General features: G+C 39.2%; 1 protein-coding gene across 1 annotated transcript; it reads left to right on the plus strand.

Moving 5' to 3' along the window:
• LOC149081067 (uncharacterized) lies at positions 1 to 24,365 on the plus strand. The gene is made up of 4 exons (XM_089237840.1): positions 1 to 331; positions 15,799 to 16,402; positions 17,575 to 17,911; positions 20,021 to 24,365. Exons 2-4 carry the CDS (start codon positions 15,805 to 15,807, stop codon positions 22,398 to 22,400), a joined length of 3,315 nt encoding a protein of 1,104 aa, XP_089093966.1. The 5' UTR covers positions 1 to 331; positions 15,799 to 15,804; the 3' UTR covers positions 22,401 to 24,365.
• The last annotated feature ends 3,523 nt before the right edge of the window (positions 24,366 to 27,888 follow it).

The following is a 27,888-nucleotide window of genomic DNA, read 5'->3' on the forward strand; positions in this document are numbered from 1 at the left end:
ATTTCATGAAGTAGAGCGCGAGAAAAACACAAGAACACACGACCGAGCGCAAAAAAAAGAAAAAACACACACCATACTGAGAGTATATCATCATCATTCATCTTTGGTTACAAACAGTCTCATCCACGAGGTCTTCACCAATAGTTAGCGACACTTGTGGTCTTTTTTGATTTTGTCGTGTGGGGGACGGCTGTGGTTTTTTTTCGCTCTCGTTCGTGGGTACGTTGTGCAGCTTGTATACATACATACACCTGGTTGTGAATCGAATTGGATTGTATATTAGACTATAATTAGACTCTTCCCTTTTTATGGTCGTTTTGTGAAATAATAGGTAAGTCTTATACTTACACTTTTTGTTTCGATTTCTTAAATTTTACATGAAAATATTTATTGACTGTGTGGTTATAATTGTATTCAATTGAACTTTATCATGAAGTTACGACACTCATTGGCAATCATTTTATATTTTTTTAAGGGGTTTAAGGGGCTTTTCTGATTCATCTCTTAACATAGTCAAATACTACGCTCCAGTAGAAATATCATTGAAAATATTGAATTTATTTCAAAATTAGTACTTATATTTTTGATTAAATATTTTATATGATCTCAGTACATCTTTTTAAATGTCTCCAATACTTATTTTTTTGAAAAGTTTTGAATACATTAAGAAAAAAATGCATTATTATCACCTTACGCGCATAATAAAGTATCATAGCATCAATTGAAATTTTTGATTAGCCAGTAATTATAAAATTTCATAAAATGAGTCAAAAGATTGGAATTTCACCGATTAAACCTCATTTAAATTTAAAATTCAAATTTTATATAAATTAAAAAAAATTTTAATCATTTTTTATATAAATCAAGTATTTTTGAACAGACCCCAAATATTTTGCTTCATTGTATAAACTAAACTGATTTCTTTATTGAAAATCAGTTTTTATTCAATTGCATTAATTTTTACATTGATTATATTGCGAATTTTCAAATGTTAAGAACAAAAAATGTGTTCTTAACATCTTGCTCACATAATAAAATATAATGACATTAATCTAAAACTGAATAAAAAATTCAATTAATTGAATAAAAATTAATTTAAAAAAAAGAAAACTTTAGTGTGTACATAAAAATGAAGCATAAAATTTGATCCATATAAAAAATTATTAAATATTTTCAAATTTTTAAAATTTTTCTCCTAAATTTAAATAAGAAGAGATCAATGAAATCACAATCTTTTGATTCATTTTATGAACTGAACAGTTTTCTCCATGATGAATCAATTTTTATCCAATTAAATGGATGTCGATGTATTAGTATGGTATTATTAATGCATTTTCTTATGTTTGAATTTGCATTTTTCCCTTCTCTTAGCGTTTGAAAATCTGTTTAAAAAATTATTAAAGATATGATATAACATTATATCGGCATAGCTTAGCATGCACAATCAAAAATATGCTAATTAAATTTGAAGTAAATGGATAGTTATATAATATATTTTATGATATTTCTATTAGAGCATAGTTTTTCACCATGTTAGAAGGTAGGAGACCCCACAAGGGACTTCTAAATTTACTTTTTAACGTAGCAAAAAAGCCTCAAAATCTATGCTCTGGTAGAAACGCCATTAAAAATATTATTCAACTGTTGTTTTATTTTAAATTTAGTACACACATTTTTCGACTATATAATGCTGCTATGTGATCCAAAAATGCAATTTTTTACATATCTCTGATACTTATTTTTTGCAAATTTCTAAACATTAGAAAAAAATAAAAAAGTATTATTGAGCCGCCATTTTTTTCACCCCCAATAAAAAAAACGTACTGAATTTTATTGTATAAACACGGATATAAATTGGTGATATTAGCATATTTTTAATTGAAGCAATACACCAACACAGCAATTTAATTATTTATATAATGTATAATGGATTTTTTAATTAGTTACAATGGTCAAATAAGGGTAAAATATCTAAATAAACCGATAAAATCGTACTTATCACAACTGAATAGTTTATGCCTTGAATTTTATTTCAAATTCCTTCATTTTTTGATGCCATTTTATAAATCTCTGAACACGCGTAAAATTTTATCAGCTCTGGAAAAATGACACAAACAAGAAATCAACTATTTCCAGATAAAAAAAAAGTATTGCACTTATATGACCGTAATTTGTACTGAAAAATGACACTGAAAGATGTATTTTCTAAATTATCAAAAAAATTGGTGTAATAGGTTTTTGACTATAAGTATTTGCTATGTATTCAAAAATACACCGGACCATAGAGTGTTAAATATTGATAGTTCAATTTTTAGTACGTATCATTGTCTATTATTCGCGATAGGTAAAATATATTTCCAAATTCACTTATGTGTTAAGGATTCCTTAATATGTTTGCGCACATATTTTTCCAAGTCATAGAAAAACTATTGATTTTTTATGATAGAAAAATCATATACCGTGAAACCTCGATAAGTCGTCACCTCATGTTCTGGAAAAATTATGACAGCTTAAGCGGACTGACGACTTAAGCCGAGTGCTGTCAGTTTTAATTTGCAGTATTGCGAAAATCGTATGAATTTAAAGTTATATAACGTTTAGTAAAATATGAATTAAAATTACAATTTTAAGAAAATTTTATAGATTGCAGAAGAAAAAAAATTGAAATTTTTACTTTTTTAGAGCTCTTATTACTTAACTTACTGTGTTAAAATATACTTGTAGACTTTGATTTATACTAGTAATTTTTAATTTAGACTAATCAGAGCAACTGTTAGAATAGTTAGCTTTTCTTCACAACAAAACTAATGCACATCGATTTTACATATATAGATGGAATTTAATATTTTAGTGTTTTTATTCTTTATCAGTAGTTCATGAAACAACTACAAGATAATCTTGGTAAAATTTATCAAGGTAATCTTTCCACATACTAACTACAAGGTGATCTCGAACACAGGGTCCACTTTGAGGGACTTGTGGAGGGCCCGGGGTAGAGAAAAGCACACATTGGAAGACCTCAACTTTGGAAAAAAATGTCTGGTTTTTCAACAAGGATAATTTGTTTAAATTTGGAGCCCTAAATTAGTGGGACCCATGAAGAAATCAGGTCTTGCTCGAACAGTCCTTAATGGTTCAAAAACTTAAGTCGGGAAATAACTTCCCCAGCGAAACTTTCGTTACTTGAACTGTTCCGTTTTGGTACATAAGGCTTTTATGGTGACTTTTAAGCATAAGGCAATGCTGTTAACAAGCTGTTTTTTTTTCCAAAAGAAACCGTAGAAATCATCTGTTCCTCTCTCTCGAACTTTTTCATGGTGACGAGTTAACCGAAATTAGAGACGAGTAAACGAGGGTTTAATAACATTGTTGTCTATGTAAGCTGGACGGGCCTGAAGAAAAATGACGACTTAACGATGTTTCACTGTATATATATATATTTACTATCATATCCATGTATGTCATGTACACATTACTTTACATCATAGATGAAAAGGGTAGTATTCATTTCATGTACATAATTCACACATTGCATTTAAGGGCTTAAAATTACTGTAATTAAAAAGAAATACTGCAATTGGAACGAATCAGGATATAAAATAATGTTCAAGCTCTTCAGCATCATCTGTTGCATCAAGAAATGTAAATTTTTACTTTACGTAAAAAAAAAAAGTTTTTTTTCAAGCTAGTTAATTTCAATGGTTGAGGAGAAAAAAACGCATAAATGTAGAAATAATTTTTTAGAAATTTGACCAAACCAAATAAATTTGGTATTTATTTATGAAATATTAATTGTGTTATTTAGTTTTGTAAAATTTAGTGTTAAAATCCATATCTAATACCTCAGTGTGAAGCAAGTGCGTAATCTTCACTGTGTGAACAAATAATGCAGCCACAAAGGGCAATATGTGAATCTCATTACGTGTGTGATACCCGTGAGATGAACCACTTATTCGTCCTTAACGAAAACCCAATCTTCAAGACCTTCGTAGTCCTTATCGAAACACCAAAAAAGTTTTAATAACTTTACGAAGCTGACATTTCGTCCTTAAGACCGTCATGTGATAATCGTCAGAAAAATATGGTAAACTGGGATCATATAAATAATAATCCGCGGGCATCGCCAATTGTCATCAAAAACGGTAGGCACAATCACCAATCGTACGGCAAACGAAAGACCGGGGCTCGAGTCCCCGTGGGGGCAGAGATGAATTTTCTGCCTTGATCCTTAATAATATAACCAGTCTTTCGAGGAATGACATTCAGCAATGACATTGAATTTTTAAAGCATCAAAATACCAGCCCCCTTCAACGACACTGGTGTGTGGCTGTAAACAGATTAATCATCTGAATAGGTGATGGCAACTCGTGAGAAAAATTGATTAAAATTGGTCCATGGGAGAAATTTTTTTATCGCTTGCGGGGAAGTTTGAGAGTTTTATCAAATAAAAATAATTATTTAAATATATTTTTTTTCAATTTTGTGCAATGATTTCCTAAAAAGCTAAATACTTTTATATAGATATTTTTACCTATAAATGGCAGCACATTTATTCTGAATTTGTAGTGAAAAACTTATTCAAAAAGGGAAATTTTGGCCCGTTGAGATTACCATCAAAGCATCTGAGGTCAAGTTCGAGCAAACCCAGATAAAAACCGTAGGACCTCAATATTTTTAATTTTTTCGGAGTAATCGTAGATAATTTCTGTACAAATTGTGAATGATTCGTGCATTATTGTGAAACCTAATTTTCTCTCAACATGCCTAAAGTGAAGCAAAGGACTTCACAGAAACTGAAAAAATTCGTTTCTGAATATGGTGAGAAAGTGAAACAATGAAACCGATGAAATAACATTGTTTTGTAAACTGTGCGATACTATAGTTGCTGCAAGAAAGGAAATTCACTGTCCCGCAGCACGTCAACACCGAAGAACATAAACGAGGTCTTCAATGACTAGAGGACGAGAAAAAACCGTTTTTTTCCTGTTTTTACATTAAAAAATATTTTTGTGTGTATGGGTTTAGTACATAAACTACGAAGAATTTTTATTCATACAATAAGTAATGGCTCAAAATAGTTTAGACTGCATCGATACTTCTCATTAGCATTTTGCTAAAACTATCGTTATTCCAGATAGGAATGAAAAAATTTTTTAGGACATTTTTCGTTTTAAAGGGCATATTTACAGTTTTTAAAGATTATAAATGCATTTTTTAGAAGTTTTTAGCGCATAGAAATTCTTGTCCTACTAATTAGCAATTGAATTTACGTTGAAATTACCTCAGAGCAAACCACAGAAAATCAAACCGATTTTCTAAACTGGAATCTGCTATAACAATACTTTCAAGCAATTTCTTTCAATCCTTTGGCGATCAAAAAATATCTGCATACGTCACTTCCGCTGATTTTATCGTTGAATTACAATGAAAAATTCAAAATATATTTCATTGTAATGAATATTTTCACAACTATTGCTGATCGATTGTTTTGGAAGTAAAGGTCACAGATATCACGATCCATATTAATATTTAAGCGTGATGATTTGGCTTCATATAATCGCGCTTCCCTTGAGAGGAGGTGAACAGTAGAATAGTATTGATCCTCTGATAACTCTCGTGGTGGTTAGTAAAACGAAGAATTTTTGTTCTTAATAAAGTAATGGTTCAAATAATTTAATCATCAATAAGTAATGGTTCAAAGTAGTTTAGACTGTAGCATCATATTTTATTGCGGAAACTAATATTTGAGATAGCAATGAAAGCTTTTAGGATATATGTTTTCGTTTTATAGTGCATATTTAGAGTTTTTAAGGGCATAAATGCATTTTTTTAGAAGATTTTAGGGCATAAATATCTAATAATAAACTAATACTAATAATAAACAACGAAGTATGATCATGTAAAATTCTGAAATATTTATTGTACAGTGAGTGAAGTCATAGCCTTTTTATATACACCATTTATTTTTTAAACTTTTGGTGACGGAAACATACTTTCAATTAGAAAACGCACCCAAATAACGTATAAATTTAAGACGTCATTTCTGTTGGTAGGGACGGGGGGGGGGGGGGGGGGGGGCTTATATATATTGAGATATACAATCAAATTTTTTATACTGCCCCCCCCCCCCCGGCTGATAACTTCCAGTTAAAAAGTTGTTGCCCTGTCTTTACTGAGCCCAGCATAAAAAAAATCAATGTCTCCAAATGCAATATTAGCCGAGATATTTGAGTTGAAAATCGCCGAAAATGAGAGAAAAAAAAAATCTAAACATTTTGTTGCAGTCTATTAAGACTTTTCCAAGTTATAAGATGTCCACTTAACTTTCAATCAGCAAATATCTCAAAGAATATTGCACATAAAAACATGGAATTTCTTTTAATTGGCTAAGGAGGAACCGGGCAATAGCCTCCCAACTGGAAGTTATCGAACGGGTGGTTCGAATAAAAATTAAATTTGGAATCCTGTAATTTTCTACGTCTAATAAGTGACGACTGAAATGGACACGTTATTAAATATTAAGTGAATTTGCACGACCCATGTCGGAAGCCCCTGCGAATCCAGTTTGGGCCGTGACCAGTGTTATCCAAAAATATAATTTTGAAGAGTAATTTCTCTCCTCTCTACGACTTTAAGAGGTATTTTTGTAAACAGAGGGGTATTTTTATGAGTGAGAAATAACTATTAAGAAAGAAATCGCCTAAAATTTGAAGGAATACTTTCACTTCTGAACCAAATTTTGAGGAGTAGAATTGAATTTTGATGCGCGAATCACGCATCTAGATGAGTATTGGCGAACACTAGTCGTGACCCATAGTTCAAGAAACCACGACTGTAAGTGAGTTTGTACGATCCATCTCGGAAGCCCTTCCCTGCGAATGTCTGCGTAGTAGGTACGAGTAGATTCTCGGAAGACCCTGTGAATCAAGTTTGTAAAATTTGGGTTTCCACAGGCGGCAAAGCCACAAATCCACCACTGGAGATATCGATAATAATCAACTAATTTTAAGACCACCATCTACTTAATTAAAGTATCAAGTTTGAATAAGTTATTTGCGGAATATCTCAATATAAAATTAGATATAAAGAATTTTCCTCCATTCGAAACTAAAGTGCAGGTTTTTACAATATAATACATTTTCCATTAACTGTAAGTGAATATAAATACTTGAAATTATACGCATAATGTGAATATTTTTATCCATAAAATGCGATCGAAATTTCGTAGTTGTTTCGAAAAATTACAATTTTAAATAATAATCACTGGGGGGTCGAACAAATGTAATTTTTATCCCCTTCAGTACATTTCTATGGCCTTGAACTATTTTTTCTATTATTAATTATGCGACAATGGATTTCATCGTAAAAGCTATAGGAAGCCTACTGAAGTCGAAATGATCTTATCTTGAGTTTTTGCAAAATTCTGTGATGTTGGGATAGAAGAAAAAAATTAAGATAAATAACATAAATTAATACAGTAAAAGTCCTTTCTTAAGAGTATGTCTTATAACGAAAATCTCGCTATAACAAGTGGTTGTCAAATAGCCAATGCTAAAGATACCAGAAATATTCGGATGGAGCGGTGATTCCCAACGTGGAGCCCACGCCCCACAAGGGGACAATTTGATTTTTCAGGGAGGCAATTTGAGTTTTTCTATGAAGGCTTGGAATCCCTTCCGAACTCCCTTTATTTTTTTTAATTTCATTTCAAATTTATAATTTTTGAACAATTTCATGATATTTGTCTTTTGTTTTTCTCTTTCGGTGGAAGAGGTTTGCCTAAGGGCACTTAATGTTTTGCGCAACATGGGAAATTTGTACCAGTAAGATAAAGTCCACGGAACACCCGTGAAAACAAAATGAAGAAAAATGAAAGCCGCGAACTCTCTTTAAAAAATGATATTCTGTGTATAGCAATGTAAAAAACCCAATGAGTAAATTATATTCTCATCCAAGCTCACGGACCCCTCGAAGTCTCTCTGAGGAGGACACCCTGATTAAGAACCACTGCTTTTGACCAAGTAAAATGCTTTGGTGGGACATGACCTGTAAAAGGTTGAGAACCACTGGATTAAATCGAATTAAAAATTAGAAAGCTTGCGCTATAACGTCAAAAGAATTCTAAAAAATGCTAGTTTTGCTTTCTCTTTCTTCAAGAAGCGAACATGATGAATGACTCTTATCATAGCACATGTTCCTCGTAAAAAACGACTCTAGCCCAGTGCCGTCTTAAGGCATGGGCCACCCGGGCACGGCCCGGGGGCCTCACAAAAATATGATCTGGTTGAGATTTTCGAAAATTTACCTGGTAGAGCCTCAGAAATATAATCTGGCCCGGGGGGGTCCACGATGCTCTTAAGACGGCCCTGCTCTAGCCCCGTTTAGATGTGTAAGATTGGGGGTCGCTTTGGTGCTTTTTACTTGCATGGCAATTTTTTTTTTCCTCATGCGGAAAAAAAGGAGGGACGAAGATCCGTCAAAAAAGTCCCATCTTTGTTGCGGAATAATGGTTTGCGACCTCGACCTCCTCTCCCATAATACTTTGTGTCGCGAAAACTACTGTAAGCTCCTTCGTCAGCCATCTTGAACCAACCACTTCCCTTCAACCCACGTAACCAGTGACGACTTCCAGAAAGAAGAGGTGGGGGGGGGGGGAATACGGGCATGAACTAAACGGCATGTAAACGGGTTGTAGCGAAAATCCCTGTTACGGATAACTTCCCGGGATATTTTATTACACATATAAACGGGGGCTTCTGAGGTACTCCTAACAAAGAATGGACACAGAAAGCCAAATTATTTCAATCCCTTCTTCCTATTTTACGGCTTCCCACTATATACATGGGTTATGCGATGATTTTATTTGGTTTTTGTCTCTTCCAGTGAATAAGAGACCACGGGATCGATCCTCGCAGTGCGAAGTCGTTTCCGAATGACTGAAAAAAATCTTTCGCTAAAAGAACTTTCCAATAAGCGGAAAAATTTTGACCAGTCCATACAGCCACGGAAATGAGGAGCGGCGACAATTTTCCTCATGATTTGGAACTGTCGCTATAACGGACTTTTATTGTATAATCAACTTAAATTGATAAATTTTCAAGAATGAATTCATTTCAGTAATGAAGGGTCGGTTTTATGCGCAAAAATGCATCAATGAAGATCAGGAAGGCTTACTCCGTTTATCGGGTCACTCCGCTTACAGGATCTTATTTATTATCGCCCAAGAGTGACCCCTTAACGAGGTTTGACTGCGTCAGATTTGCAATGTAAAGGTATTCCAGACTGGAATAAATTTCGTTGAAAATTCAAGTTCATAAAATCGTTTTGAACCATCTGAACGTCTAATACATTAAACATCGATTGTCGATGGAACCGGATGGCGATAATCTCATCCAGTAGCTTATACATAATCCTAATACCTGTCATCGGCCTAACTGCTGCCATCTTCCTTCCGATTCTTAGGTTCGAACCCCATCATTTTGTCGCCAAATCGATCCCATCATCGTCATCAGTAAATATATTTTATACACCATTTTCTTCTACAAAGAAAGAAAACAAGTGGAATGTAATTCAAAAGTAATTTGACAGCCTACTTCGCAAATTACCCATTAAATAGACCCTAAACTGTAACTACCTTGGTGTGGCCTAGTTTGGGTTCTTTCTCTTCTTCTTATTGCCATAAAGTCATTGTTGAGGTTCCCACCAAGTAGGCTTCATCGTATCCATCAGAAACTTTCACAAGCCTTCTCTTCCATTTTATAACCAGTTGCTAGTTATTTTGTGTTTTTTTTTTGGTAACAACGACGGATGTTAACCAGCTCGGAACCATTGGGTGCGTTCCACCTGGTGATTTTTAGCTAGTGATTTCGTTGATTCGAAAGCGTTAATCACCTTTGCGATTTCTCTCCGACGTGCATCATCATAATCTGATGGAAGTGTTAGATGCCCGTGATGTCTCATGACCATTTTTTGTTTGGTGTGTTGGTAGGTGCTGCCATCTACGGTTGACCTCAGACGAACAGTCGTCAGTTGGAGTCCCACCCAATAGCATACGCAATCTAAATGACCCCGACAAAGCAGCAGGGTCCCGTGAATGCTTATGGCACCATAAATATTCAATTGTGGCAGTGTATTGAGCACCGTTTCACAGCCTTTCTGCCCTTGCTGAACCCCTGAAATGAAACCTAATGATCAAATATAGGTGTCTCAAACGTTTTCGAGTTACGGCCACCGTCTGTGAAGACGATCAAATCCAGCGGCAGGGTTCAGGTTCATATCTGTAAAGTGCACCTATATGGTAAATGTGACACATGGTGAAACATAAATCAGCATAATGCCAGGTGACGTAACGTGCCTACAGACTAAGACAAGGGTGCTCAACCTTAAAGAGAGGGCTGGCAGCTTAATATGTTTGAAAACCTATCTCAGGGGCCACTTAAGGATCTGAAACTGTGCAGCAGGCCACTCGAGTGATGTGGAACTGTGCCGCGGGGAACTGTACTGATGTGGAACTGCGCCGCGGGTAATTTTATAGTGATGTGAAGATGCACAACGGGTAGATTAAGTGTTCTGGAATTGTGCCGCGCGTAACTTTAGTAATATGGAACTACGTAGCGGGCCACTTAAGTGCTCTTAAAATGTACCTAAAACACTCAAGTTATAATTTAATGTGCCTGACTGTGCGGCGGCAGCTTAAATGATCTGGAGCTGTGTCTCGAGCAGCTTTGGCGATCTGGAACTGTGCCACAGGCCACTTAAGTGATCTGTATGAATATGTGGTAGGTCACTTAGATGATCCAGAAATGTATCGCAGATTTCTTCCTTCTTTTTTTAAAGCAATCTGTAAATGTGCCACGAGCCACTTCAGTAATGTGGAACTGCACCGCGTGTCACTCAAGTGAGCTGTAAATTTGCTGCATAGTTCATTTTTACAAAATTAGGTTTGAGATAGCTGGCCGCATTAGAGGACTATGAGGGCCACATTTGACTCGTGGGCTATGGGTTGAGCATGTATGGGAAAAAGGGGAAGACGCGCAAATTGAGCCGCGTGCAATGTTCGCGCGTGGACCAGACCCGATCACGTCAACAACCCCCCCCCCTCCCCTCCCAACGTAGCGAGGGGATGCACTTATCGGAACGTAGTCTCCGGAATGTTCCTCAATTGATGAAAAATAATTAATTAAAATTCAGAATTTTTCAAAGGAAAATGATTCCATAATTAAAATAAATTCACTTATTTGTCAAATACGTGGGCCGGATGGAACCCCATGGCGGGCTGCATTTGGCTTGTGAGCCGAATAGGGATACCAACCGTCCTCCTTTCTGATGTCATTTCAAATGACCTCCAACATTTCGGAAAATTCGCCTTTTTGTCCTCCTTTTTTCAGGTTTCCGGAATCATTTTTCTTTTTTTTTCTGGGGAATTTTTTTCCCCCCACTTTGAAACATATATTTATTCATTGGTATGAGTGTTTTTGTGGGATTTTTCCCCCACACGCATTCGCCAATAGCCCCCCGAAATTCCCAGAATTTGTTCTGTTTCTGCTCTCTTTAGCAGTTCTGTTTTAGAGTTGGGAGAAAAATATTGTTGTGGCCAGTTTCACATTGATCGGAATAGTTAGCGCCATCTACTATGGAAATGTGGATAAGTCACGTCACTGAACGTGCACACGGGCATTCTCCTTTCTCAGTTATCGAATCTCCGCAATGTAGCCAACTTGGTTATTTTCGGCAATTTAGTTGGAAAAAAAATACCCATCTAGTTGTTTTTCTAGTCTTTTTCAAAATGTTAATGTCTTTTCTGTTAATGTGTACTAGTAGTCTTATTAAATTACGTGAAAATAGGGGACGTATGGTCATCCAGATAATGACTAAAATTACTTCCGGTTGTTTTGAGCCTGGTTTCTAGTTGTTTTAGATGAAGAAATAGAAGGTTAGAAAATATTTTGACTGTTGGCAACACTGCGTAGTCGTGAGCCCCCTGTTCTACTGCAAAGAGAATGGTTCTTTTGTGCTTCCATCTATCAATTAGTCAATAAACACTTCAGCAGAATATTTGTACGACAATTAATAACAAATATTAGACATAATTTTGAAGTAATTGTTCAAAAATATAATTAATTTTAAAAATTAATTGTATAAAATGTTGATAAAATAACCTTTACTTTTAATAAAAAGAAAATTAATATATTAACAAATAGCATCTAAATTTAATATCTAGCCATTCATTTTTATGTGTTTTGCGTAATCGCTCCTCTACGAGGGAGGTATCAGTTACTCAAAAGGTTAAGAACCAACTGGAATAGAGGTTGGGATTGCTTATTGGGCTGCATTAGTATCTTTTTCTGGCAAAAATCACCAAGGCGAAAAAATTATTCAATATTATATTTTCTGACCTCTGCGAATTCTTGAATGGTGTTCATGAAATTAAACACTGTGGCGAATTGTGGAATGAGCAAATATATAGGATATTTTCGAACCTATTTTGATAGTAACTAACAATAATTGTGTGCCACATAATACTGCGTGAAAATTCCTCAAAAAACGCTCAAGCGTGATCCCAAAAATGTTTGGTCCAAATATTTCATGTTTCATACCCCAAATTCATGTTTGCTTATGGCTCTGTTTTTGAGGAACCTATACAGCTTCATAGAGGCACAAGTGAGATCTGGTGGGTTTTATCTGAGAATTTCTCTCATGTTTGTTTCAGCAACATCATCAAATCCAACGCATTTCGTCGTCAAAGGATTTAAATACCATGTTATATATACATCTTCAATTTGCAAGTCGATTTCCAGAATGAATTTCAGAAATTCTGAGCCAAATTTTGTGCAGGTTGAAATTTCTAAAATTAACTTTCGAAAATCGCGTAAAACGAGGCATAACCGTACTTCCGGTCAAAAGTAATAACTCACCAAGAAGAAAACTTCGGATTTTAATGAAACTTGGCGTGTATAATTGTCATGTTAAAATGTATAAATGATTATAATATCAGAACGTAATGGTTATTTGTTGGGGAGAAATGTCATCGTACAGTTGTGCAATGACACGGGAAACAGCAGAACCTGGCTGGGTCTCCTCTGGTGCGAATACAAGAAAAGATACCACTTAACCGAACACGCACCTCGCACAAATCTCTCTGAGGAATTTCCAACGAATCGGTACATGTCGGAACGTGTTGTGTGAGTGTATGCATGGCCCTGACGTATTTCTGTCATTAGAGTTGTGCTTATTTCGTGTTCTTTCTAGTGTTGTCATCTGTATTACATATTTTTGAAGTAAAGAGGGCAAATGCTTGAATTTTATTGTTAACGGGGTTCGAATGAGAATTCAAGCACGATGCCCGCACGCCGGCAGGAAGGTTCTGCGTGCGGGCCTGAGGCCGATTCCGTCCATGATTGTTGAAGCTAGGCCTGCACGTTCGCAGGTTGATGAAGTTTTCTTTCAAGCTAGTCCGTTATTTGCTCCGTTGGCGATAAATCCTGTTAGTAATCCGGCCAAGGAAGGGTTATAACTTGACGCAGTTGTTCTTGAAAAACTCTTGCCGTACGTGTGGGGAGAGTACTATCATACTGAAAAACGCCTTCTGTGGAAGCCCTGATATGAGTGTTAAAACATATGGCTGAAAGAGTTCTTGGACATGTTGTTGAGAATATGGTTTCCAATATCACGACTAGCGATGACAGTTATTTATAATTGATAGCTTCTCAGACCATCCTATCCTACAGTTGTGGCCGTATGTCTTTCCAAAGAATGAGCACTATTCATCTGCTGACCACTGGTGTATCATTGTCGAATACATATGCCATTGGGTATCAGACAGAATCGCAGTCCAATATTGCTAAAGTCCGTACGGTTATAATCCACAGCTGTCTAGATTCGTCGCTCCCGACACCACTGTGAACGAGAACAGTGGTGTCGGGCTGTTAATGGCACAAATTTAATGGGAGCCGTGAGAAGAAACCTCCTTCTGCTAACTGTCTGGAAATGGTCTGATAGGAGACCAGGTTTCCTGGACGAAGACGGTATCTATGATTAGAGGGTCTGTGCCGTCACCGTTGATATTGCTCTGGCTTGACCACAGATGCAGGAATGCTCTCTACTATTGGGTAATCAAGGAAGCCTAGAGCCTGTCTGACGCGTGTGCGTGCCTTCACACATGCACTGCGACCAGCATCTCCTAACATTCCCTCGCTTGAAGGGGTTAAAGGCATCTTCAAAAATCAACAATAGTTTATCAAGTTTGAAGAGCGACGGAAATAAACTCTTTCGCGCCCTCTGGTGGCGGGAATATTTGCGTAGTTCCATCGCAATACTAATCATTCGCATAACAACAGGTGAAAAAACTGCCTACTGATTTTCGTAGGGATTCGACTTTTTTGTGTTATTATTTTGGACGGGGAGTATATGATGTAATATTGTGTCCCACTAACAGGGACAATGAGTAAGGCTCCTTGAAAGCCTAGGCTGAATCATCCACCATCTTTGGGAGAAAGTCGGGTGTCAGTATTATCTCTATAGCTAATACTAAGGTGAATAGAAAGAAGGACGGCCTTTTCGTCCTCCATCTTTGAACGAGAAACAGGTTTCACCGATCTAAGTGGCATCTAATCGTCAAAAATTAGGAAGAAGAATAGGTAAAGGGCAGCATTGTATGTGAGCTATAACTATAATATTGATGTCACATTTGCACTCGAAAGTATGTCGGATGAGTCACCCTAGGTTTTCAAGGAGCGCTATATAGACCCGGTTAGAGACAGGTGAAAATTTTCTCAGTCTCCCTCAGTCTGCCGTTGTATTAACAGATTATACACCATACATGCTCAACGCATGATGATATGAACCCATGGCCCGCGGGCCAAATGTGGCCCTCGGAGTCATCTGATGTGGCCCGTGACCTCAAACCAAATTTTGTAAAACTCGTTTTTCCAGATCACTTATGTGAACCCGCGGTGCAGTTCAGCATCACTTAAGTGACCTGGGGCATATTCCCAGATCGCTTGAGTGACTAGACGGCATAATTACAAATCATTCACGTTGCCCGCGGCACATTCGCAGATCACTCAAGTGATCCGTATCGTATTTACGGATCACCGAGGCACCGTTCCAGACCTTATAGACGACCCATGACACATTTACAGATAATTTAAGTCCCTTCTCAGCCCGTCTCCAGATCACTATAGCGGCCCACTGTACATTTCCAGATCAAACTTACTGTGACCCTCACCATTTTTACAAATTACTGTGGCACAGTTAAAGAGCTTAAGCGACCCGTGCTACAACTGCAGATCACTTAAGCGGCATATTTACAATCACTTGACAGATCTGCGGCGAGGTTCCAGAGATCAAAACGATCAAGTTTTCAAACCAATGGAGTGGCAAGCATTGTCCTAAAGGTTGGCCATCCCTGTTATACTTGTTTAGATGTGTTCAACTGCTCTCCCGGTATCATCCTGTATAGGCTATTATGGCATAATAGCCATAAAATTATGAACATTATGCCATATGCCCAGCGCCGTCTTAACGCACGGGCCCACCTAGGCACGGCCCAAGGGCTTCAAGAGAAGAGGGGCCTCAGAAAAACGAGAAGTAGGTGAATTTTTCGAGAATTTCCCAGGTAGGGCTTCAGGAAAAATCACTTGGCCGGGGGGGCCCATGATACTCTTAAGACGGTCCTGCATATGCCACTATCTAACAGAAGGCTGGCATTAACTCTCATAGTGATATTTTTGAATTATATATTAATATAAACACTTTTATATAACATATAAACACTTTTTTCTCTCTTTTCTTTCTAGATTGTGATGGATGCAATCATGTCCAATGTCCTGATGTCGTACCTCCTCCTCCTGTTGCTATTCTGCTCAGGTGGCACGGCAGGTTCCCAGCAGTGGCACGACAGCACCTACAGGTCGTCTTCCCCCGACAGCGATTCCACGACGGAGAACTACGACAGTGGTGTAGGGGGGTCGTACCGCAGTACCAGCAGCTCGCAGTCTTACAGCTCGGGTGACCTCGGTGCTTTCCACGGTGCAGGAGATTTGACAGGTTTCGGGGGGAGTGGAACTCCCGATGCTGATGCTTATTCTGACAACGACATTGGTGGCGGATACGGCTCAGCTGGTGGCGGCGGCGGCGGATACGGATCAGGTGGAGGCGGTGGCTACGGATCGGGTGGAGGTGGCGGATATGGATCCGGTGGAGGTGGCATCAGCGGACACGGATCAGGTGGAAACGGTGGGTATGGGAGTGGATACGGGCATGGCGGATGGGATATGCAGCGACCGGTCAAGACCGTCATCAGGCATAAGGTTAAGAATATAGCTGTTCCGCATCCAGTACCAGCGCCAGTAGCAGTCCCAGTACCAAAGTACGTCCGTTATTTCAAGCCTTTCCCAGTGGGTGAGTGTCTACCAATTTTCTTGTGCTCATGTCTGGAACACACACACCTCCACAATATAGTCCTATAATAATTGTGTGTCCGTGTTCTATCTAGAACATCTCTACAATCTTTTAATAATGCAAACAAAGTCGGTTATAACGACCTCGGTTGTAACGATATGTCGGTTATAACGTAAATAGTCGGTGGTCAATGGTCTGTACTGATGTCCACAGAGGAGAGTTAACAGACCGTGCACGATGAAAATGCCACGAACTTGGATATAACGAAAGTATTTATGCTCCATATTGGCGTTTTTGATACCTAACGATTGGTAAAAAAGGATTCTTAAGAAACTTTGGTGCTATTACGTAATACTAATTAACATGACCCTTTTACGGGATAATTACAGTATTTTTTTCCCGGAGAACTTCACACTTTACATTGCACTCTTACATTCCAAATCACTACTACTTCTAAACTAGACACCTACACCTCATCCATATTCCTCTGCGGAACCTCTGACGAATTGGTACATGTTGGAATGTGCGTGTATGTGTAGTGAAACCTGGCGTGAAGTTTGTTTGTGTGTAGTGCTACCATCTGCCATCAGTTTTTCTATCTATGAGTGAAGTGTAATGATTGAATTATTTATCGTTGTAGGCCTGTTGCTCTCTGTGGCGAGACTTTTTAATGGGGAGATCGGCTCGCATTTGCGCCTCGAAGTTGGGAACCACAGGAAACCAACTTCAGCCGACCACCACTGTGGTGAGGTTCGGACCCGGATCCTTGCGATGCGTGTCCGTCACTATGACCACTCCAGCGTTGTCCCTGAGAGTTGGGAATATTTTTATCGAGAATCGGTGATATTTATGACTAACATTATGACTAAACTTCTCGTTTTCTCCCGATCAAATATGGCCACCCTGATCACAATAAAATAACAACTTCTTGCAAATCATTTGATTGCATTTGATTACATATTTCGCCAACAAAAAAAAAGATTCGGAAACGGTGACCTCGGTTATAATGACAAAAATTCACGTTATCTTCGATATCGTTATAACTGAGTTTGACTGTACTTTTCAAAATATTCTTAAAAGCTCCCAAACATCTATATATATATATATATATATATATTTATATACAGTATATATATATAACCGATTTCTTTTTATTCTTTTCCAACTCCTAGCGAAGCCAGTGGCGGTACCCGAAGTGGTACCAGTTATAAAGCACATTCAGAAACCGGTTGCGTTCTTCACGTCGATTCCAATAGCAAGGACAGTCCCGATACCGAAGTTCGTTAGGCTGCCGGTGCAGGTACGAGTCCCGAAACCCGTGTTGGTGCGCGTGCCGAAGATCGTACCCGTCGCCAAGAAGTTCCCGATACCCGTCGAAGTGCACGTTCCCAAGCCTTACATCGTTCCCGTTTTCAAGCAGGTGCCGATACCCGTGCCTCACAAGGTTCCTAACATCATCAACATCATAAGAGAGGTGCCGGAAATCGTCAAGAAACCCGTGCCAGTTTAGTAGGTGTTTTTTGTAATTTGCGTCGATATTTAATTGCTTATATAACCAACCGAAATTTTTTTTCCATAGGTATAATGTGAGGGTGTGAATATAGTGCGTCCGTATTTCAGATTCGGGAAACCCGCTTAGTCCCCTATCGGTTAAAAACCCGAATTTAAACTCTTTTTGTTAACTTGAAATTCGGGTTCCCAGAAACTGAATATACGGATGCACGCTTGCGCAACACCGCTAGTAACTCAATATGAATTGCTCAAAATCCCTACATCGTAGAAACTAATATTATGATCAATATGACAACTGCTAATGCACATCAACCACTACGTTTATGGTATTTTTATTGGATAAAACATTTGGAATTAATGGTAAATGTGTTTTCAAGTTAAGACTCGGGAAAAGCTCAAGCTTGAGAGTGGGTACTGACTGGCCCCGAAATATATAAGTTGCCTTCTTTTCGTACATTTAATATTATTTAATTTTTATTCTATATTGAACCCATAGAGAGCGCTAATTTTCACAATTGGAAATAAAAATCTTAGGTATTGTTGAGATCGTGGTAATTCAATATAATTTTCATTTCATTTTGACGCCTGATTTATTCCAGAAGTTTTATTAATATTGATCCTTTATCAATTTCCAATACACAAACTATAATAACGGTGCAAAACAGCAATTGAATTCTTCCTCGCTTAATCGAGTACTCTGCTTGATGAGATATTATGTGCTGGAACCGTTGATATTCGTTCAAGAGGGCGCGAATTTATATGACTTGACCTGTGTGCAAAGTCTGGAAATTTTTTTTTTTATTTTTTTGAGCGACCAGGTTAGAACATTGGCCAAAAAGTCACCACCCATTGTTGAACCCCTTACTCACAACAATTGCTGTTCTTGTCGGCATTTGCACAAGCTTTAACGCATGGAAATGAATGGCGTCCATTCAGACGTCATTGTATGGATCTGCTGCATGACAATTCCACAACACGTTGCCGCAAAAGTTCAAAACGAGAAAAAAAAAACCCATATACAGCTTGGCACATTGCCAATTTATAATGAATAGAACGAACAAACGTACATATTAATGACCAAAATAATAAGCAAATAAAAAAAGAAAAAAAATTTTACGAGCAAAATTAAAGAAATAATCAAATTAATACTTTCACATATTTTCATAGAATTTTTTGGCTACAGGAGGTAGTGCAGTTGCATGAAATACGCATTAAGTGGTATTATGATTGGTGACAAAACCAGAATAATACAGTAATAATGTGAAATGTGTTGAATTTATAGATAATTTAACTGAATACTGTAAGGGGCGTGGAAAAAATCAAAAGAAACTCTCGATTTAATTGATCGAAAATAAAGGATACGTTTCACACGTGTTTTTGTTTCTTGAGGGCCGTAAATTAGTAATGCTAAGAATGTCAGGTGGAAAGAGTTGAAACATTTCGCGATGAGGTATATAAAATGATTATTCAGGGAGTGTTTTTGAGAATCAGTGGTAGCACACGCGTAGCCTTTGTAGTATTTGTTGAAGCAAAAGCATTTTTTCTTCCCACTATTTTAAGAGTAAAAGAATGCTTTGAATCATTGTCAAGTTTGGCTATACTAAAACCACATTTGACAATGCTTCCGATTATTGTTGCGCCATCTAACAGTGATTTTTCCCAATTTATCAAGACAATGATTCAAATATTATCAGTATAGTTTTTATATATTCCAACATAGAATTTTTCATTCAAAGAATTTATTGTTATTAAAAATACGCGCTATTAAAATTTTATCAATTTCGAAATTGTAATGTAGCGATTTTATGCTGTTAAAGATTTATTTATATAGAAATTTGTTAATTTCGCGTTAATTAATATATATATATCTATCAATTAAATAATTAACTTTTATAAATAAAACCTTGGATGATTCAACAGAAATATAATTTCAGAAACTGCACTTATTCGTGATTGGGCCTATTATAAAGTTTCCTGGACTGCTCTGTGTTGAATCTCCAAGGTTTTGTTCGAAATGCACAATATCTGTTAAACATGCAACAATAATAAGTCTCGAGAATAATTGTACTGTTTTAATATATAATGTCTCTTTTTTTTTTATTCAAGCGTTGATCAGTTTGGATCATTCCATGAATCAGCGAACATTGCTGCTTATGGAAGTGCGAACCCAAATCCCTTCGCAGCATACAATGCGGGCTTTGGTGACGACGACTTCGACGCAACCTACGCGACTGGTATGGGAGGAAGCCACTCGGGACGATACGCGTCGCTGTTTGGTTCCTCTTCAATGGCTGATGGATCCGGCCAGTACCGTCACCCGAGCCAACAACAACAAGAGTACAGGCAGAAATACGCACCTCCGAGGGCTCACAGACTAACGGGAACGAAACACCAGCAAAAACAAGCTTCCAGGCCGATGACGTCTTCGATCAACTCGCAGAAATCGAACGGTGGTGGTTCTGGAGCGAACAGCCACCGTAATATGCAACAACAAAATTCGAATACACCATCTACGGCAAGTTCGATGATGTATCCCAGAAACCCTGCCTATAATCAGCCGTTTAATAACGATCATTCTAGTCACTCCAATGGTTATCATCATCACCATCATCATAACAATGGTGCTGGTCTCAAGAACTACGAATCACAGTTGCCAAAGTTAAACAATGGTGCCAGTTACGGTCATCACAGAGGAAATGGTCACCGACAAAATTTGGCTGTACAACAATATAATGGTAACAGTCAGTTCTCGCAGCCGCATTTCTCGCACCATTTCCAAAATTCGGTGGCGCAAGCGTTGGAGGCCTACGGAGCTAATGCCCTGCAAAAGTCTAAAGCACACCCCGAAGCTGTTTCTTTCAACGGAAACGGTCTTCCCTCTTTCCAAGAGAACCATGCGTCTTTCAACTCGCCCTATAACGCCCTGAATTCGATGTTCAACGCTATCCAGGCTCAACGACAGCAACACCAATTCAGTTTCAACAATAACGAAATGCCTCAGACCAATTCCGTCAGTTACCATTACGGTGCGAATTCAAATGGTATGTCTCCTTTGAATCCAGGCGTGAGTACTAACGGACAAGGTCAGCCTTACGCCATATATCACCCGCCATCCTACGTCAATGGTGGTGGTGGTGATGGAGGCAACTATCAGACTGGAGGATACTCTGGAGCAGAATCTCAGGAAAAATACCCAAGTTACGAGTCTGGTAGCGAGCAACATGTGACACTCCAAGCAGATCATGCCAAGAACGGACAAGATGGATACCTAGCCAAAGGATCAAGCTATCCCAGCGAAAGCACCAGCTATTACTCTACCCCTTACGACGGCCCTGCCCCAGTCGGTTACAGCAACAACGTCGAAACCAACGATGGTGAAGCCCGAGTGCCTTATGCTAATGGTGAATACAGCGGCAGCTCCAGTGCCGAGCAGGTCAGTTACGCAAATGGCGGCAGCGAACCATATACTCATAACGGTTATCCCAGCCACAGTAACGCTCACACTGGTATAATCGATCAGATATCGTCGTACACAGCAACCTTCAGCACTACCCACAGCCTGTCATCATCCGGACAGAACGACGCCGGCGAAAAGACCCAGAATTCAGTCGAATCCTCCAAACCCTCTGACGGTAAAATCACCGACGAGACAGCCGATAAATCCGACGCCACCACGCAACACGAAGTCAAATACAGCCCCGCGTATTCAGAGCCTTACATGCACGCCAGCAGTGTCAACAGCTCTTCTACAGTGGTGCAACTGGAATCGGATGCTAGTACAAATATCGAGACAACTTCCAATGCAACCAAACCGATGGAAAAAGACAACAAGAACGCTGCTAAGAAGGCGAAGGACTACGACATCAACGCCAAGCTCAAAGACATCTTTTTATATTCCCCGAAACTCGAAACAAACGAGCCAACATCCAAGAAAGCGCCCGAATCACCGAACATATACGAGATTCAACCACCGAATCCCAAGAAGAGCCCCGTGTTGTATTCACCGCCAGACTTGGCGAGATCCGAGATATACATTGAGCCAAAAGTTAATCCTTTCTACGTGCACAAGCACAAGAATCCCAGTTCGAGTGAAAAGACTGACGGCAAGGTGAAGCAGCTCAAGCAGGACAGCGCCCCTAATCCAGTGTTTATACCTCCTTCGCCCACCGCCAGCACGAGGACACCCGCAAAAGCCCCGACGTACTGGAGTCCACCGATTTTCAAGACCGTGGCAGCGAAAGATATCTCGAAAGAAATCTACAGCAACCAAGGCGTACAGGTCGTAGACGGTCCAAGCAACGCTGAAAAGAGCGTGTACGCCCCGCAGAGCCTCAGCCCAGCTTACAAACCCCAACTGTCGTCCTCATCACCCTCGTCTCCTGCTTCATCGACGACTGCCACAGTCAGGTCGGCGATAACTGTGTCGCCTATGTCTATGTCGAAATACCATAAATCCAGCAGCACGTCCTCAAAAACAATGTCTTGAACTGAAACAAAGAGACAACAAGAAAAATGCCATATGCAATGCTATCGTAAGCATGCTCATGCTCAAGAAGATTATGTGTAAACATGGAAATCCCCAGTCTGAAGCTTTCTCTATGATACATAGCGAATTCTGTACGTTTTTTGTGTAATTTGGACTTTCAGTTCGGTTTTCTCTGACGTCAATCAGGGCAGGTAGATCAATCCTAAGACGAGTGCCCGATTGGATGCGTTGTTTTGCTATATTTCAACCGAATTGAATAAAATCAATGTATTGAATGCGGAGGACTCTTCATTGCTTTTACCGAGTCAATGGCATGGATTTAGCGATATCACCGACCTGATATTGTGCTTGTCTTGCACAGTAATGATGCAAAGCATCTTGTGAGAGAGCTCTTTTTTTTGCAATACTACAATCTACTGGTGCTGTCATGGTCTTGACTGTCAAACAGCGATATTTCGAACTTCAGAAAAAAAAGTCTCGTGCTGCCTAATACGAGGACTACTTGTGCTTAAAAAAGAGCCTTTAGACAACTTCTGTGCCTACCACCCCAAGAATCAACCGTCACCTCTACGTAACACCTCGAGATCAATTAACTGCCATGGAAATTGATATCAAACATACCCCCTTACAAGCGTATTTTCTATAGGTGTCTGCTCATTTTCCAAGACGACAATTAGTGTAAAGCTGCCGCCTCTCTGAGGTACAAACAAACACCAGACAAGGTACGAGTGACAAATTACAGTAATGGAAACGAGCACCAAACAGTACCACTTTCACGTGTGGAATTTTATCCTACGTTCTGCTTTTGACTCCACGTCATTCAAGACGCCAATTTCTCTGCTTATTGAATAAGATGCCAACGTGCCTGCACATATTCAAAAATACCATTGTGCTTACCATACCATTGCCTTATAAAAGACGGCAATTTCTCTGAACATCTCTGAACCTCAGACACCGAATTGTCTATACATCATCTAAGATGCCAATCGGTCTACACACAATCCAAGATGCCAATCGGTCTACACACAATCCAAGATGCCAATCGGTCTACACACAATCCAAGATGCCAATCGGTCTACACACAATCCAAGATGCCAATCGGTCTACACACAATCCAAGATGCCAATCGGTCTACGTCTACACACAGTCCAAGATGCCAATCGGTCTACACACAGTCCAAGATGCCAATCGGTCTACACACAGTCCAAGATGCCAATCGGTCTACACACGGTCCAAGATGCCAATCGGTCTACACACGGTCCAAGATGCCAATCGGTCTACACACAGTCCAAGATGCCAATCGGTCTACACACAGTCCAAGATGCCAATCGGTCTACACACAGTCCAAGACGCCGATTTATCTACAGATCATCCGAGATGTCAACGTGCCCTACACATCATTAAGATGTCAACGTGCCCTACACATCATTAAGATGTCAATGTGTCAACACACAACTCAAAACACACCATGCAATGGACCTTCTATGATGGTGCAAACAAGGTATGGTTACGCCATTGTGTTTCCTTGCACATAATTTGTTTTCTTAGAAAACCGAAAACTCAGTGTCAGAAAATACGCATCTTTGCTTGATAGACTATGAAAAATCAAACGTCATACGCGCGCATGCTCAGAGGAGATTGATTATGGTATAACCTATAACCATCAATGTATTTGAAATAGTTCCAGAAATCTTGTAGTACTGTGGTGATAAGTGTCTCATATCGCGAGGCGCTGGTTACCGCCCATTGAAAAAAAGATAACTTTTCCACCACTGGATATTGGATTACAATCGGTAGAGAGTGAGAGAGAGATTACACGCCAGTGTATCAGTTCCATTGAATGTACTCGTACTCGAAGTTCTACCATTCTTCCATAGAAAAGTCATGAGTACCTCATGTAATCATGGGAAACTGACATTACAGGTTTGTAACTATATAGTGCAATAAAGGTGTTCGAATCGAAAATATGAATCCGTATCAATCATTGAAGGTTTTTGTCCATCCAGATATACAGTAAAACCTCTCTGAAATGGCTACTCTCTGTCCTGTTGACCCTTCGCAGAGGTGGCGCCTTTATAGAGATGAAGTAATGTGTGGGAGGAGCATTCCAAACATGGCACTATTGTCAGGTTTCTAAAACTGATTGTCTTCTTTGTAGAGGCAGGCGCTTATAGAGAGGTAACACTGCACTTTATTGTTCTATAAAGTATTGAAGAAGGTGGTGCACTAGATGAATATCCGGGATCATGGCACCCTCATCTTGAAAGGTGCCCCTGAGCTGAGATCTTTGGTGTGATGATTTTCTCGGTCACTCAGGTCATGATTTTTCACGGGATCCCCTATAACGTAAATTTGTAGTGTAAAGAGAAAGATAGGATTCGTCGCAGGTGGCAGCTCAGGACTGGAAGCCAATCAGATAGCTCCTCCTTCCCTGGGCGGAGGCCATGTCGGTGACATTTGATGGATCTGCTTGTGAAAAACAGTTCTAGGCTTGTCGATCTTGCTGTCCGGGGCGAAAAAAGAATTATGGCTTTCTACAACATATTTATGCGTGCCCCCCCCCCCTCCCCAGAAAGAGCCAGAATGACAGGGCCCTAAACTAGAAGCCCGAAGCATATAGGACCCTTATATGCTTCTGTAAGTTTTTGCTAACACAATTTTCACGAGACTTACTGAACTAATTAGTGCTTTAATTATTATTGCCTGGCAGACGGGGCAAGGCCGTCTTATGAGCATAATAGGATTCCGGGGCAAAGTGATTTTTTATGAGGCCCCATTAAATATCTGAAAATAACCTACAAATTTACATACTTTCAAAATTCGCAAACAGATCTCATTATCATGAGGCTCCCTAGGCCGTGTTTGGACGGGTAAAGGCATTAAGACGGTACTGGAATAGGACTCTGCCTGGGGCCGGGCCTAACAAGGAATCCCCCCTAAATAATTGAAGATTGTTATCAATACACATGTTAGCATTTTGCCGAAAACGTGATCTCGCTTGTTAATGGGAGCAATGGCTGAAACTGGCAAACATTGAACGTAAAAGTTTTTGGGACAATTTCACGAATAAACTCAATGAGGCCCTGAAAAAATTAGGGCTTTAACTCCTCCTTCCCCTTCTCTAACACATTAGGACGACATTGTTAATCTCTACGCGTTCAGAAAATTCTTGAAGATGGTTGAACCCATTCAAACGTTACACCGATTTGATCTCATAAGAAGAAAGTCTTCGGGGGGGGGGGGGAGCCAGAAAAGAACCACGGGTAATTAACGGGTTTCTTGGGATAAGCTTCCGAAATTATGCATCAAATACGAGTCTTCTTTGACAGTTTCTCACATGCAAGAGATAAACGGTCGCATCTCAAGAACAGAATCGCCTCCGGACCAGATTACGGACCCAATTTCTGAAACATCCGCGTGGGACTCCTTCAGCAATAGGAAGCCGCAATTCACCGGCGGGGGTTTTTTTCCCCGGCATATGTATTTGATATCATTCCATTGCTATCGAGATCTTATTACTTTCTGAACCGTGAATTAAACTCGATATTCAGACCACTGTCTCGCATACGCTTATCAGTCGATGTAGGAGGGATTCAATAAATCCTTTTGGTGTGTGTGTGTGTGTGTATAATAGGCATCCTCATCTGTACTTAAAATGCTTTTCTCTTGTGGAAGATAAAGAACAACTTGCTTCCGTTATTGTTCAAATAACGGACATCGAATTATTATTCGCCATAAAAGCTGGCATGAGTGACGGAGGACGTGGTCTGATTGTTATGTCACCCGTGCGTAAAGCCTTGGGAGCGAACACCGCATCGGATAGTGTCGGCTAATTTTTTTTGACACGTATGATGTATACGCCGGGTGAATTATTACATTGCTGACCTTATCCACATCAGCTAGAATTAGATTTTCCCAGAGTGAATTCTGCAATACGAGAGCATGGAATCATTTATATAGGTATCTTACAAATACATACCCTGATATTAAAAAAATTCGCTCGAACTGTCAATCCAAACATTAGTGTGAGCTAATCCAGTAGTTTTCAGCCATGAACCTCCCCTTGCGGCATTGGGATAATACCCATAGGTGGGCCACGGATAAAAATTAGGAAAAAAGGGAGCCATGGTAGGTGCTTGAGGAGGGGGAGAGACACAGTGAGTTATGAAAATAAAACAGAAGGGGAGGCATATGGCAAGTGATTGAGGTGGCCACAGTGAGATGCGAAAATCAAGCAGAAGGGGGGAGGGGAAATGACAGGTGATTCGGGGGAGGGGGCAACAATGAGCCGTGAAAACCAAACAGAAGGGAAGGCAGGTGATCGGGGGGAGGGGGTATCAATGAGATGTGAAAAGGAAATATAAGGGGGAGGCATGCCAAGTGATTCGGGAAGCCACGGGGCAAAATGAAGCAGAAGGGGTGCCAGCAGTGAGCTGCGCGAATCAAGCAGGAGAATCATGACAGAAAATTTTTTAATTTTTCGCAACCCGCATTCAAATTCACCAATTTTTATGAATTTTTAAACTATTTATGAATTTATGGGGCACTCTGTATTATCAATATTTTCTTTTCTATACTCCATTACAGTGCATGATTTCTATTGACCATGGCCCTTGGAGATTTAGGGTTGTGTGCTCATTGCCATGTATTTAGACGCCATCAATAAGTTCAGTAATGTGTCCAGATACATACCCACGACTTGAAGTCAACCGAAAATTAATAAAATAAATCTAAAATCCTAAATTTTTGTAGGTTTGTAACAGTGTAATCTATCGACATCATTTTTAACTACGCATTTTGTGATTTAAGTTTTATTAAAATAATGTAATTTGAAAAAAATTAAATTCATCAACGCGTTATAATTGATCACACCATTTCATCGTTACGCGATAATTAACGGAAAAGTAATCGCGAAGCCATTCGATTACTTTCTTTGTTTTAAGACCGCTGATATGAGATTCGTGTCCGCCGAATGTTTCGACAGAAACCTGCTGTACAATTGGAAGGTGTGTCAAGCATTTGACGGCCACTGATGCAAAATATATCTCCTAAGACACGAGTTCCGGCGTCCACGATGCGAATCCATCCAACACGATACCCCCACGACAAACGCAGCGGCAATCAGGCCTACTGAACATAAAACTGCGATTAACTACTTAGTGGCTTACACCACTGGTGCGATGTATATCTTTAAACCAGGGGCGTAGCCATAAATTTCGTTCGGGGGGGCACTTTCATTACGGGGGGGCACTTTCATTACGAGGGGGGAGGGACCAAAGTGATAAAAACAATAGATTTGGCCATCTTTTTCCCTTTATTCGGTAATTTTCTCACATTTCGGAGGGGGACCAGACCCCCAAGTCCCCCCCCCCCTGCTACAGCCTTGCTTTAAACCACAGTTTCCCAAACATTCTCTGTTCCGTCACCGTCTTCTTCGATAATTTTTTTTCTCATCGCCCCCAACTCATGGCCTATACTAAACCCAAAA

Source organism: Pholcus phalangioides, unplaced genomic scaffold (assembly GCF_987345545.1).
Source record: "Pholcus phalangioides strain wild (caught in Gottingen) unplaced genomic scaffold, Ppha-v1.0 ptg000010l_1, whole genome shotgun sequence".
Classification (NCBI taxonomy): Eukaryota; Metazoa; Arthropoda; class Arachnida; order Araneae; family Pholcidae; genus Pholcus; species Pholcus phalangioides.